Genomic DNA, 14028 nt, shown 5'->3' on the forward strand with positions numbered 1-14028 from the left:
GCTAAAAATTGCAACTCGCGTGTGAATAGGAAGAGAAACTGGTTGTGCTGTCGGATTCAGGTTTTACTGCTGAGGAAGACGATTGAAGTTGCCTGCGGACTTTTTTTTGTTTTTCTTGCCAATACTTAATTCGTAGAGAGAACCTGTACCTTGAAAATAATGCCTTCCATAGAGCGGCGAGTATAGGATCTGGCAGTTCGAACATTTTCCGCCCCTCTATGTAGAGATTTAGAGCATTTTGTGGTGGGCTTTTTGTGCACAGGAAGAACTTCTATATTCAGGGTTGATAACGAGACTTCCCTGCAACCCTCGGTGATGAAACATAGTCCTTAAGGAAGACAATGAAGACTATCCCCTCGCCTCATTGCTGAAGAATCCGCTCTTCAAATGCGATTGAAGAGCAGAAATCCAAAACTTTTGCTTATCTGTGGTACAAAGAGCATCCATTTATAGAAGATACATTTTAAATAGTACTGGTAATAAAGAACCATTCTGAAAATGAACAGGATTCTTTATAGATTTCTCTCTGTAGCATTTCACTGCGCCTACCCATGCATCCGCCTCGTATGCTGTGGTGCTTAGTAGGGGCGCTGGAATAGGACGCGCAGGTTTGCCGGCGTGTCCCTGGAGGTCGACTAGCGGACGCCAACGGCTCAAAACTGAGGAGTGCTCTGATAACACCTAACGCTGTGAAACACGTTCTATACTAAACTTCCTAGAACGTAAAATGGTTTGCGCGCAATAAACGAAAGCTATTCATTCCAGAGCCTAACTACGTCAAACAAGATCACCTGTGTATTCAAGGATTTAAAGGATTGCGGACATTCGGATCTATCCGCAATTAATTTTCTGCGCATGCCCATGATTATACGCTATAAAGAAACAAATACAAATGAAAGATCATATATTTGTGACAACATCAAATTCCACCCCTCTATAGCTGTTTTCTCCATATCCCATGACACCCGTGATAACCAAGAATTCTCTGGAGGCGCACACGTTTCATATTTGGATTGGACATTTTTTGGCCTAAACAAGAAAGAACTGTTAGTACTAGCTTTACTGCCAAAAGCTGCTTTCAGTAACCATACCTAGCAGTACCCAATGGAAGACTTGCCCAGGACCCAAACAAAGAAAAGTGTACATATAGTAAGATACAACTTGAAAGGGAGCATTTGGTAGCAATGCGGCCCACTGGGTTCTGTTCAACTACACTGGCTAGTAAAAACAGTAACGTAATCAACGTTCTAATACTTGATTTTGTGAAACAAGGCCGAGGCATTACAATGCTTGATGTTATAATTTCTTCTTGCATTAAGCTTCTTGTTTAGGTAAAAAAAGCTGCAAAAAAAAGTAGACAAATATTTTTCCGCGACGGATTTTAGTGTTACGGTCAGTTCTGTGGGCGGAGCTTCACTTTTGAGTTCTACTGTAGCCGGCAATAGTGTGTCTAAGGAACTGGCCATTGTGGTATTGAAACCGTAAACAAAAGAAGACGCAGGTACACTGGTAATATAATAAATTATTTTTTGCTCTTTATTCAGCAATCATTGCAGCGGGAAATGGTGACTCAAATCCGAAAGTGACAGTTTCTTCCTGAGTGGCAATTAAGTAAACAAAGGCGAGGGTCGGTGACATGTATTATTTCTCCTCAAGCAGGAAATGCTTGATCTGCTGGTTAACGTACTTAGGTCTTTCGCGGTGCGCCCAGTGTCCGGCGTCGGCAATGTACTCTACCCTCCCCCCCTTCGCGTAGTCCAGGCTAAGTGCGGCAAGAGCCTCCGTCAGTGCGAAGTCTCGGCGGCCCCACACCACCAGGGCGGGCACGCCCAGTCGGCGAAGCTTAGGGGCACCACTCGACCGCTTCCCGAAGGAGGCACGGTAGTAGTTGACAGGACCGGTCAGGGCACCTGCAAGCCGGTTTCAAAGGCAGAACCAAGATAATCTTTCTCAAAAGACTGACGACTGCATCCCGATTCTGTTTAGAAAGAGATCCAATGGTTGCAAATAAATCGAAAAGATGTCTTTTTGGTTTCCCAGTTATGACTAGAAACGCCCATGCACAAAATGACCGATAAACATAAGAGAGCGTACTAGCAATAAAGTGAGCTGGCGTTGCTGGGAAGCTGGTGCATTGACATGCGAAGACTGAAGCGCTAATAAATGTTACACTGAAGATAGTAAACATGGCCGCAGATCTATCGTTATCTCTCTTCATTGAGATATTACACAGCAAGAATGATCACTGTCGTGTTCATCTATCCTTCCAATAAGTCGCTTAAGCAGCTTTATGTAATAGACTCCCGCTCAGCGTATGCAATCTGGAATATGTAATCTATGAGTTCTCTACGGACAACAGATAAGGAAACAGACCCGATGTGACGTCATAAACATCACGCGAAAATAATTCGAAAAGCAGGTGGAAACCATGCGGGTTACCAAAAGATTTCTGTATACAGTCTAGCCCGGTTATAACGAAGTCGGCGGGAATCAGAAATCACTTCGCTATATCCGCTATTTCGTTATATGCGGACTACGTAGGATCTCACTAGCGTTCGCCGTGCTCCCAACCTGGAACAGTGCGACACTACGCTCAGTTGTCCGTTCACCAGCTAGACCAAGTCGAATAACTCTGTCCTTATAAACAGCATACAACGATCCGCGATAACGATAAAAATAAGCCACGCTTCCAACATACCCAATGCTGCCGCGCTTTCTCCCTGCCTTGCGCACCGCGGCACCGACATAAAACAAAGCGCGCGCTGCCATACCTCCTGCAGACTGCAGTCCAGCCGTGGTGCCGACTGCCTGGGAGAAATAGAGAACCGCGATTGGCCAAGACGGCCGCTCTCTGCGACGTCATCGAAAAAAAAAAATCGTCTCTGTTCTTTTTTTACATTTTTCCCCTGCGCGGCGTGCTCTACCGCTCTACGTCGTGACGCCGTTCAAGGACGGCGCAACACGAGACCGGCGTGCCATGCGATGCTGTGAAGCAACCTTTCGCTCCGCAGGAGAGCAGACGACGCCACGAAAGGACGCCGTCAGCCGAATTTTGCTCTTATTTTCGCGGAAAAAATCGCCTCAAGCACGCAAAATTGTGTTGATTGGAAGATTATTTTTCGGTTGGTATTAAATCTCTTCGTTATATCCGCTAACGCGCTCTTATTTACTTCGTTAAAACCGGACCCAAAATGTATTGAAAATGCAAAAATGGGAATGGGAAATTGAAATCCCTTCGTTATAACCACTAATTCGCTATAAGTGGCTTCGTTATAAACGGGCTAGACTGTATTTCTCCTCATCTCGTGTGCTCTGTATTGCAATAATTCTGTTTGCGCAACTCATAGCCAACCGGCGGTGAGTACGCGCTGATTGGTTGAGACGCTGCGGGCGAGAGCACAGCTGTCAGGAATGTGGCGCCATCTGGCACCGTCAAGGCAATTTGCGCATGCGCATTGGCTGCTCGCAGGCTCCCGGCATTCGGTAACGGTAAAATGGTACACGGTATGCTAGAGGTGTCTAATATATCTGCACGTCGTATATCGACTCTGTTCCCGTAGCGTGTACGGGCCTGCGTAGAGCGACTCTACCCTGCCACTGCATGTAGGCAATTTTCTAATGAGCAACGCAAACTTCCAGTTGACCGCTGCGGCACTGTTTAAAGTGAGTGCGTACCTGGTTTTCCGAAGATGTACTTGAAGGCCTCCCTCTCCTCCTCGTCGTAGCACGAGTGCACCCTGTCCAGAGCCTGCAGGTCGTTGGCGCTTAAGAAGGCCTCGGGTAGCCAGGACACTTGGAAAAACACGAAGTACCTGCGCCGGGAAAGGAATTTCGGGATGGGAAAATATTTGCAGATATTCTACTTCCAAAACGTTAATACTATGACGTTAATCGTTGCACAAGCACCGGAAAATGTGGCACTGTCATTTAATGTTGATAGCCCGGCGAGCGACAGTTTCACGCTAGATTGCCTCATACAGCTACAGGGAACATGGACACAAGGACAGGGTGGCACAAAGGTTGACAGTGAATTTAATAACAAATTAGGCCCCTGAAATGATTCTCAAAAACCTGCGAAAGAACACGAATTTACACAGCTGTGTGCTGAGAAATGCGCGGGAAACGTTTGTAATTTCTAATATTTAAGAATTTTTTTCACGATGAGTCAAAGGTGCGACTTCAGACAACCATTATTAGCGCCATGGTTATCTTAGGAGGAGGCAGGTGACACCTGCTAGATTTCCGCCACTCCAACCAGGGTGCAACAAAAAGGGGAGGTGATATATACGGTTGCCGCTGAGTAGCATGGGCTCCTTGGCAGGGTTACGCTAGATTGTCTGAACCTAATTTTCATTTAAGACACCAAGGAAAACTACCTTCGTCTCATAGTGCGGAGGGGGTAATCCTGTTTATGAAATTGATTGAACTGATACGGCTCTTACGCACGGAAAGCTACAGATGTAATTACAATTAGCATGCGAGTTTTGATTGATACACAAACTCTTAGTAATTAGTGCCTCGACTGTTTCTTGTTTGCCGTCATTCAATTTACTATGACGATTGAACGATCTTTATAGCTTGCAAAAACCTACCGTTAAAATTGCCTCGAATTTTCTTCGCGTGTCATGTATATGCATGGCATGATCTAGCGGCAGCATTCACCGCCGTTCTCTGCAACCATCTCCACCGGAGATTTCAATTGCTTTTGAACGCTGTTTGAATGTGCTTTAGAAGCCGGCGGCGTGTCTGCAACTTTCTCTGGGTAGAAATAAATTCGTTAAACTAGCAACGCTTTGTGGAATGAAGTACGCTTATAAAGGCATAAAGCATAACTTTCATCATGACTACTTCTCGGCACACAGCCATGAGTTGATAAGCACTAGTGTTTACCAGCTGCGTTCTTACCAAACGCAACAATTCTGGATCAAAAAATTTTTCAACGGAAAAGAGTTTATGAAAGCAGTTTCTTCATAAATTCTATGATTTCACTATAACAATTATTATACATGCAGATCTCCTCTCGGCGGGCTTCCATTTTTTTCCCTATTAAGGTTTTGCTACCCGCAGAAACCTTGCCTATTGATTTTACATGGCAATCTTAAACTGCTCGATGCGAGCAAAGGAAAAACTTTAAAAGAATTGTGTTGCAACTCACTGCAAGAATGGACCATTGCTTTCTATATTTACATAACTGTACCTTGCATTATTAAAACATTCAAAACATTTGCCCTATAATGTTGGACATGACCAAAGGAAAAGAACCTTATTTGTCAGTACAACTGCGTGCGGTAGTGCGTTCACAAATACGCTCGGTTCATGTCATGGTGTCTTTCGTGATTTCTATTTACGAAGTAAGCTGTTTTCTCCGCACCTACAAAACGCAGAAATGTGCAAACCGGTTCGTAAGAGAGGCACAGTGGCGCGTTGTTCCGTTTCAAATTCATTCCGCAGTGATACAGCATTGTGGAGATAGAAATCCGTCTGCTTGAGAACATTCTCTGCAGCCGCTTTCATGAGAGTTCACGGCTCCCGGCGGCGACGATGGCAATGCCCCCCAGTTTGTTCGGAGAGACGAAGTTCTGCTCTCTAGCTCGGCCACGAGCGAATGCGAGTGTGCTTATAAGCAACGCGCTATGGCGCCGGCGCATTCAGACGTATGCAGAAGCGTATCGTTATCCGCTAGGATGAAGCTCTTCATCCGCATTCCTTTCCCACGGAGCCCTTCGGCGCGAAGACAATAACTCCGTTGGCAGGGCACGGTGTCTGACCTTGGTTGACGCCCGCACCTCCACCCGGGCCTGTGTGTCTGTGACATCCCTTGAGGTCGAAGAAGAGATAGTGGGGGAATTGGTACTGGTTCATTGTGAAACAAAAGCGCGAAGAAGACGGGGACAGCGGGGAAGACAACAAAACGAGCGCAATAGAGCGCTCGTTTTGTCGTCTTCACTGTTCTCCTCGTCTTATTCGCGCTGTTGTTTCATAATGTCTCTTGTAGGCGGTTCCCGAAGACTGGGCAGGCGACCAAACCGAAGTGATTGGACCGTATTAAAAGAAATATATTCCTCAGCTATCGACATGAGGACCGATCACCCCTTCAAAAAGGCCAAAGTGCTAAATTTTGGCGCCTTCCTCGTTCTTGTAACCACGCATATCAAGCATTTTTTAGCTCTCTCTTAAACTCGGCCCGTCTCTGCCTCCGCGACAGCCTCCCGATGTTCGAGTACCTGCAGCTCAGTGTGTGACTTGGCCCGTTGCTACCTTTTTGGTCGCTACCGCAGAGGAGCCAACGCCACACCATGAATCATTCCGTGGAATCCCTTCTCGCATATGTCCTTGTTTGCGAAAAGTCGGGAAGAAGGTTACACGAACAGTTCTTGGAACCATTCAGGCACAATGCTGTGGTCCACGGGTAGTTGACTGCGCGGGCATGTTTAGCAGCAGGCAACAATCTAAGCGATACGCCTGACGCACTCACCATGACTTCTTAATCTGGTCAAGACTGTGCTGAAGCTGATGCTGCATGGCCAGAGGATGGGGTCCGTTGATTACAACGAGCTTGTCCACCATTTCCCCGTGCTTGTTAGCGAAGGTCCAGGCTATCACAGCGCCCCAGTCGTGGCCGACGATCATGACTTTGTCTCGTCCTGTGAAGATATCAAACAGCCATCAGGAAGTAGTCTTTGCGTCATACTGCTTCCAACGCCACTCTTGTGGCTTAATGGCTCCGTGTTAACAATTTAACATATCCCCAGTAAACCCCCTTGCTAACTTAACGGCAGTAACATCTCACAAAGAGTCGCACAGCCCCACATCAGCGGTACCGTGTTGATCGCGTTGACAGTGTTTTTGTGTTCGCTCCCTTTCATCATGATATGATTTAGTTAAACTGGTAATGTGCAGTGCTCTTTAATTCTGACTATGGGTATAGAGCACCTATCAGTGTTGTAACGCAGGTATGATATGACTACACTCAAGTAGGATTCCACCTCCCTTCACTTAGCAAGGCGAGGGAGGTGCACAGGGCTTGTCATCTATAACTTCTTGGTTGAATCAAGAACATAACCTGAGAGTAAAATGTAATCTACTTTACCATCAGCATAACTACTCCCACTGCAGTACGAAAGCGTCTCCTATATCTGTCGAATTAACAAGGTCCTGCGCCAGCTGTGGCTACGTTACCCCCGCGAACTTTCCTGTCTCATGCGCTCACCTGACTTTGCGGCCCACCCTACTAAGCTTGCCGTTTCTTGAAATACCTTGTGTTACCCTTAAAGAACATCGATTACCTCGCCTTCGCATACATGTCCTGCCCATGCCCATTTCTTTTTCTCTATGTGGCCGATGATATTTTTAACTCACGTTCCTTTCTTCCTCTGTCTAAACGGTCCACATATAATATTAATTTAATAGCTCGCTGCGTTGTCTTCATTTTAAGTTCACCTGTATTCGTTAGGATCTACGTTTCTTCCCCATAATCAAATGCCGGTGTATTATAAAGCTGTTATACTTGGCTCTTTACGAATACTGCCATTCAGGATCCGAGAGTACCTGCCAAATACACTCTATCTCATTCCCCCATTTAATTGATTCTCGTGGTCCGGATATGAGGTCACTACCTGTCCAAAGTAGATGTACTCGTATTTTCTTAGCACTCCCAAAGCTTGCCTACCTATCGAAACTTTTATTCCCTCTCCAGAGTGTTGAATGTAATTTAGTTCTCTCCATATTATTTTTAGGCAGATTGTTTATACATATCGTTGTTCATGCTTAGTAGTTTTGTTGGCTGACTTACTAACAAGACACTGGTCATCATCGAATCGCAGATTTAAAAGGCATTCTTAATGCATCCCCGCTCTTCCCAATTGAGATCTGGTATTACCGCCATTAAACACTAGGTGACTAGTACGGGAGAGATCATGTCTCTCTACCAGAGGCTCTTCCTTATAAGGTTTTTATTGCTTTATTTAGGGAGGTATACAGTGGCTCTGCAGTCGCTATGGATCGTTTCTGTCATTTTTACATATTAATCTCCTACATCCTCTTTCCGTAAGGCCTGAGTGAATATGGACTATTGTCGAATAGCCTTTGCGAAAGTCAGCCGGGTGCTTCGGTTCATTCTCTAGAGCTGCTCAGATTCTATTGCTTACTTCAGTAAATGTTTTAATATAATCTTGGCGTTCTTCTAACATTACTGAACACACGATGTCACCAAGCAATGCTTATACAGTGTTGACAGTTTTTGGACACAATCTCCCCACTCTCCTTCAGTGACGACATTGAATTTACTGAAGGAATAAGGCAGCTTTATCCAAAGAGTGCTATGCCACATGTTATTTTTCGGTTCCGCAAGGAGGTTCAGAGACCAATTTTCTAAGCATTTCGCACGAGACCAGGAGAACACCAAGCCAGAAGAAAGCTTCTGCACATTGTATCACAGGTGAGTACCCGGAGGCAGTGAGGATCGAACTGCCAACCTACCGTATCTCTAGTCTGTATATCTGTAGTTTCCTGACTCTCAACCGCTACTTTCCCTTTTGCATTGCTGCTAACGCTTTTTTTTACTTCCTGTTTCATTATCGATTGGATGTCGAATTTCTGTACGCTGCTGGCTCGGTAATTATTCTGCTGGAAACGCCTTCATACGCGCGCCCTACCGCGATAGACAGAGCCGATCGACGACCGCAGGAGTCACATTATCTTGTACTGTCTGTGTGTGTCATATGACCCTGCGGAGAAAAATATGAAGAAAATCTTCCTCGCTGATATAAGCAAACATTTGGTCTCGTGTACATACGCCGTGCGTGTTGATGCACGGTGTCGGGCGGCGTCAGGTGAACGGTGCCCGAGGGCCGCCATGACTACGACATGGTGTCAGTAATACGCCTATTGTCCGCAAAAGCGAGTGCTCTGAATGAAAAACTAAAACGCCTTTTTGCGCGCCATTCGTACTGAAACTTTCTATATGAGCCGCTCGTATAGAATTATGGGAATATGTGTCCATAGGGTATCAAAATGTATATAGAAATCCATATCTTATCTGGGTATGGAGTTTATAAGCAATCCACATAACTTCTACGCGGTTTCCATACAATGTACTCTCGGGGACAGAAGTGGTATACTCCACGCGGCGAGAGCCGGAGCAACGGAAAACTGCGGCATTTCGGCGAACTAAAGCACGAAACATTGAAACGAGCCAAGCGACATCCCTCCTGATAGTAAAGGTCCCACATTGGCTGTCTCGATTCCAGATGCCGCCTGTAGATGGTGTTGGAACGCAGTTTTGCGTTGCTCCGGCTTCCGCCGCGTGGAGTATACCACTTTTGTCCCCGATAGTATATAATGTCATACGCAGTCCGTAAGCTTCCATAATTGTTTCCATATAGTCCACACCGACTCCATATGCTCCTACTGACTCCATAAATTTCTATGGGATCATGTAACTCGTCATATGGAAACTTTTAGTAGGGGTGGTATCCCTGGGTGTATGGCATCAGATAATGGTCCACATTTTGCACGCATTTGGTATGAGATTTCATTACAAAATCTTTGGCTTGCTCCATGTCACAGTGAGTTGGCGGCACCCTCAAGGCAACGGAGAGTTCTTAACTATGGCACATACGGGTAAACCAATTGAGCAGGAATCCGAGGACCCGCACCTCACTCTTTTGTTCTAGAGAGCAAACGCCTAGAATTCCCGGACAGTCACGCTGAAAGCGTTATGGGGAGGCACGTTGAGAAACGACTACCATGCTGCGCCTAAAGTTCGAAATTACGGACATGCGCAGCTGTAAAAGAGTCGCTCTAAACGAAAACACAGACGTGTCACTTCATCAAACGCCACCTAGCTAGTGCTCTTTCAAAGTTGAAGCCTGGCAATCTAGTTTGGCTATCAGACCTTATCCTCAAGGATACAGTCGTCAGAGCTGCACCAAATCCCATATCACACTTAACAGAAACAGCTGATGGGGTCATCTTCCGGACGAATCGCAGGATGCTGAACCGTCTGCGTGAAAAGATCTCGACATCGGTTCAAGTAATTTTTCCTTCAGCTGGATAGTATCAGATCCGGCCGGATAACAAGGGAATACAGAAAGGCTGATGCCTCGGTACAAAAGCAACGCAAAGTGTAGACTACTAACGAGGATAACAGATAGGCATGGCATCGATTACAGAAACATGAATTATTCCTGTTATTCTCTGGTCGACTGAATTGTGTCACGAAATGTTGGTGCTGTTTTCTCGCAGCAGAAATTATCGCTTGCAGTTCGAAGCGTTGTAGTCATGGATGCTAGACAAGGGCGGATGTGCTCAGAATCCGATCATACGCGTTGCAATACGCAGAAGCCGCACAAGTCACGTGACTTTGTAATTGCTATGTCTTTCAAATATACTTGAGGGAGCAAAATATAACGGGTCTTCTTTCCTCGCCGTCGCGAGGAGATGGACTACCGGACTAGGCGGCCCACCCACATGTTCTGAGAATATCGAACAAATGAAGATGTTTTTAATCAATCAATCAATCGCCTCCTTTCTCCGCCGAGCGAAGCATTGCACTGTGACGGACAGTTTCGGGACAACAGCCCCTATGCGCGCTACGACTGCTCCAATTACGGCTCCGATTACTTCGGTTACTGGATAGATCTATGTAAAACTATTCAAAAATTGTAACTCAGCCATGTTTATCATGACACAGACTTCATTGTTTGTTAAGGCGCAAGTAAAATGTTTGCCAATAACAAATTTCTTCTCGATTTTTCTCTCCGTTTTTTTAAACCAAACTAGGTTTTCTGTACTATCAGCAAGAAATTAAACGCGAACAATACAACTTGATCCACGAACAGCAAAACAACAAATTTTTATGCAGGGGAGCTCTGCACTACAGGAGTGTAATATCGCTTCGAAAGCGCGAAGACTCTTCTACAGAAGTGTTAATCAACCCGGCTTGTATTTTGTCTCTAGGGGCTAATATTTTGGTGTATTTGTGTTGGTGCCTCAGTTTTCTTGTTCGCGTTTCATTCGTTGCTGATAGTACATTGTAGCTTCTTACATCGTTTACCTTGCGCATAGTGATTGCGCAGCTCTGCCCGTTCTTTTGTATCTGCGGGGTTAGTGGCTTTCATGCTTTGGTGTTGCTCAATCAAATCTTTCGTCTTCTGAGAAAGCCTACGAGTATAATGTGTATTTACTCTACCGCCTACTTGTATTGCGCACCCTCTAATGATACCTGTGAGATTATTATTCATTTCTTCAACACAAAAGTATCACTTGCGGTTTTTACAGCGAGAGCTGTAATAGCTGATTGCAAGCCATTCAGTAGAAGGAATTTAGGCGGTACAACGGCAGCCATATAACGCGTTACGCGTTTTTTTTTATTGGCTGGTTATCAGGAAATGAAAGGCGCGGTAAGTCTCATATCTCGGTGGACACCGTCTACCGCGCCGCGAGGTAACGGAAGAAGTTGGGAATGAAAGAAGTAAGACAGAAAGAGGTGCCGTATTGAAAGGCTCCGGAATAATTCCGACCACCTGGGGATCGTTTAAAGTGCACTGACATCGCACAGCACAAGGGAGCCTTTTGCGTTCCGCCTTCAAAAAAACGCGACCGCCACGGTCACGTTTGAACCCAGGTACTCGGGCACAGTAACCGAGCGTGCTAACCATTGAGCCATCCTGGCGAGTATTCGCTGTCAAAACCCTCCACTGGTTTTAATAAAAGAAAGGCGTATAGTATCCTCACTTTCTATGAAATAGTGCCGTGATAAAAACGTGATAAAAAGTGATAACGACGAGTGGCGATGGCTGCGAGCATGAACAAACAAACGTTACAAAGCTTCGCGACCATTGAAAGTTGCATACCGAGAGTAGGTATTTTCGGGAAGCTTACCGCGGCGCTCATTCGCAGCGAACTCGCTAAATTTAAAGTCGTGGTAGTCGGTAGTTTAAGTTGAGGTGAAGAGACAGTTCTGGTCTCGACGATGTTCATGTCTCACCTAGGGACTTAATGAGTCCATGAACGTCTTCGATGAGCTTGGAGACGCGGTAGTCCTCGACGCGAGTCGGCTTCGAGGACTGCCCATATCCGCGCAGGTCGGGAACCACGAGCCTGCAAGTAGGAAGGCGAAACGCTCGAAGTATGCCACACTCAAACACGCAAGCAGAAGGAAGTAAACCGGGTTTCCTTCCTTAACGCCGACCATGGTACAGGGCTTGACCGTTCTGCATGCCCACGTTTGCACCCCTTTGCTCCAAGCTGTGCGTATTATCCTGACTTCGACTCTATGGCGACGTCTCTCACTCACATCGTCGCCTGTTCACTCTAATCCGCTGTTGTCAGGAGTCCATGGGCATTAGATATGTGTTCTTTTAGTTTTTGTACTACGACCTCTTCACCTGCACAACACTTTACTTTGGATGTCTTATCGGCCCACTTTCTTGGTCGTGGAATGTTTACTCTGAGATATATTCACTTCCTATGTGTCACTTGGTACAAAATCGCAGGCCATAAAAAGAACATCGTGTGACATAATTCCATTATATTTTGGCCATGAGATAGCATTCCAAGCTGCTCATACCTTTGCCTAAAGTGAATGGCAGGGACAGTGAATCCCAGGTTGCTCGGCCCGAACTTTCCCTGTACGCCACCTCATATGGTTCGCAGGCGGAGGCTTTTGCACGTACGAACCTGGTCTGTTGACGTTACTCCCCGCCTTGTGGCATCACTACCAGCCTGGTGATTTCACTTCCCTCCAGTCAATGAGCATTTTCTAGTCTGCTGACATTGCTAATGATGTCACTGTACTCCTAGCGAAACAGCATTTTTCTGAACAATGCCGGACTGTCGTCGAGGGCTTTTTGCCCCAGTGAGGCTTCTATGACATCGCTTAATTAAGTGAACAGGTGCCTTTTCCCCCCGCATCTCAGTGGAACTAGCTGAGCAGGACCAAATGGAGAAGGTTTTTCTTCAACAAAAACCCCTCTTATTAATTAAACGGGAACTAAGGAAAACTCTGTTCAATTTCAGTTCCACGTAAAAAGCGATTCGTTGGCTCTTTGCACATTCTGATGCTTGTTCGGCACCAACAGACGCATTAATTGCTGAGAGAAATTGCGTTTAAATATTTTCACGCCCCTAAATTCAAACTCGTGGAGTATACACCCAAAAGGACTTCCCGATTGCTGTTGTCAACTGACTGACATTGTTCCTCTAGAATCCATGCTCAAAAAAAAACTCCCAATGTATACAATGTACTTGCGAAATCGCCCAGTGCTCAGACAGCTGTACAGAACTGTTCGGCCTTCTCTATCTCATAAAATCTAACCTAAATGCCTTTAAAAAGTGAAAGTACCACATCTGCCGTTGGAATGCTAATTTATAAATATATAGATAGAGGCAACAGTCAGCCTGCCCTCAGTGTCCCTTTTGAAAAATACGAACACACCCATAAATGTGCCACCTGAACAATGCGTGTTTTGAGAATTTTTATGTTGCCACATTTCAAATGCTTAATAATACAGCACATTTTTTATTCATGTACGTTGGCGCCTAAAGTTCATATTTTCTGTCTTCAGGGACGATAGATCGTGGCGTGCCTAAAACGCACATGCTTAGAAAGGATCCGAGGCTGTGCTTTCTAATGCCGACGTTTTGAAGCTTGCAATATATTATTTCCTCAAAACGGGCTATCAGCAGTGTGTAAGAATGTTACGTTTTGTGTGTTTAACCCGGCATTTTAATAATGGGAACAACTGCATCGATAATATAACAAAAATTCTTGCGAGTGACTATCCGTATGTTAGTGTGTTTTCATCAAATAAGTGTGTTTCGAAAGCCACAGCTTCCTTCGATGCAGTACCGAAAAAACGTCCCATCTGTTCAGCATTGCAGCCTTCATTGTACTCACAGTACCCTGACCATGCATGCTTGAGGCCCTTGAAGCTTGCTTCTTGTTACGCTGTCTGAGCGTTACGTGCAACGGAAGCCCAGGCGAGTTTCATAGGTTGCGAATATCCAGCTTGTGTACGGACAAGC

At 45.6% G+C, this 14028-nt stretch overlaps 1 protein-coding gene across 1 annotated transcript in view; it reads right to left on the reverse strand.

Annotated features, from left to right (window-relative positions):
- Positions 1-1504: 1504 nt before the first annotated feature.
- The window catches only part of LOC149333259 (epoxide hydrolase 4-like), a 28229-nt gene continuing 15705 nt past the window's right edge, over positions 1505-14028 (reverse strand). The window contains exons 4-7 of the mRNA XM_089558623.1: positions 11990-12102; positions 6476-6644; positions 3676-3812; positions 1505-1910 (exon numbers count right to left, since the gene is read on the reverse strand). Of these exons, the coding sequence (XP_089414749.1) occupies positions 1642-1910; positions 3676-3812; positions 6476-6644; positions 11990-12102 (688 nt within the window). The 3' untranslated portion in view covers positions 1505-1641. The remainder of the gene's footprint in view (positions 1911-3675; positions 3813-6475; positions 6645-11989; positions 12103-14028) is intronic.

The sequence above is a fragment of the Amblyomma mixtum genome, chromosome 8, assembly GCF_055824585.1.
Source record: "Amblyomma mixtum isolate Tamu chromosome 8, ASM5582458v1, whole genome shotgun sequence".
NCBI lineage: Eukaryota > Metazoa > Arthropoda > Arachnida > Ixodida > Ixodidae > Amblyomma > Amblyomma mixtum.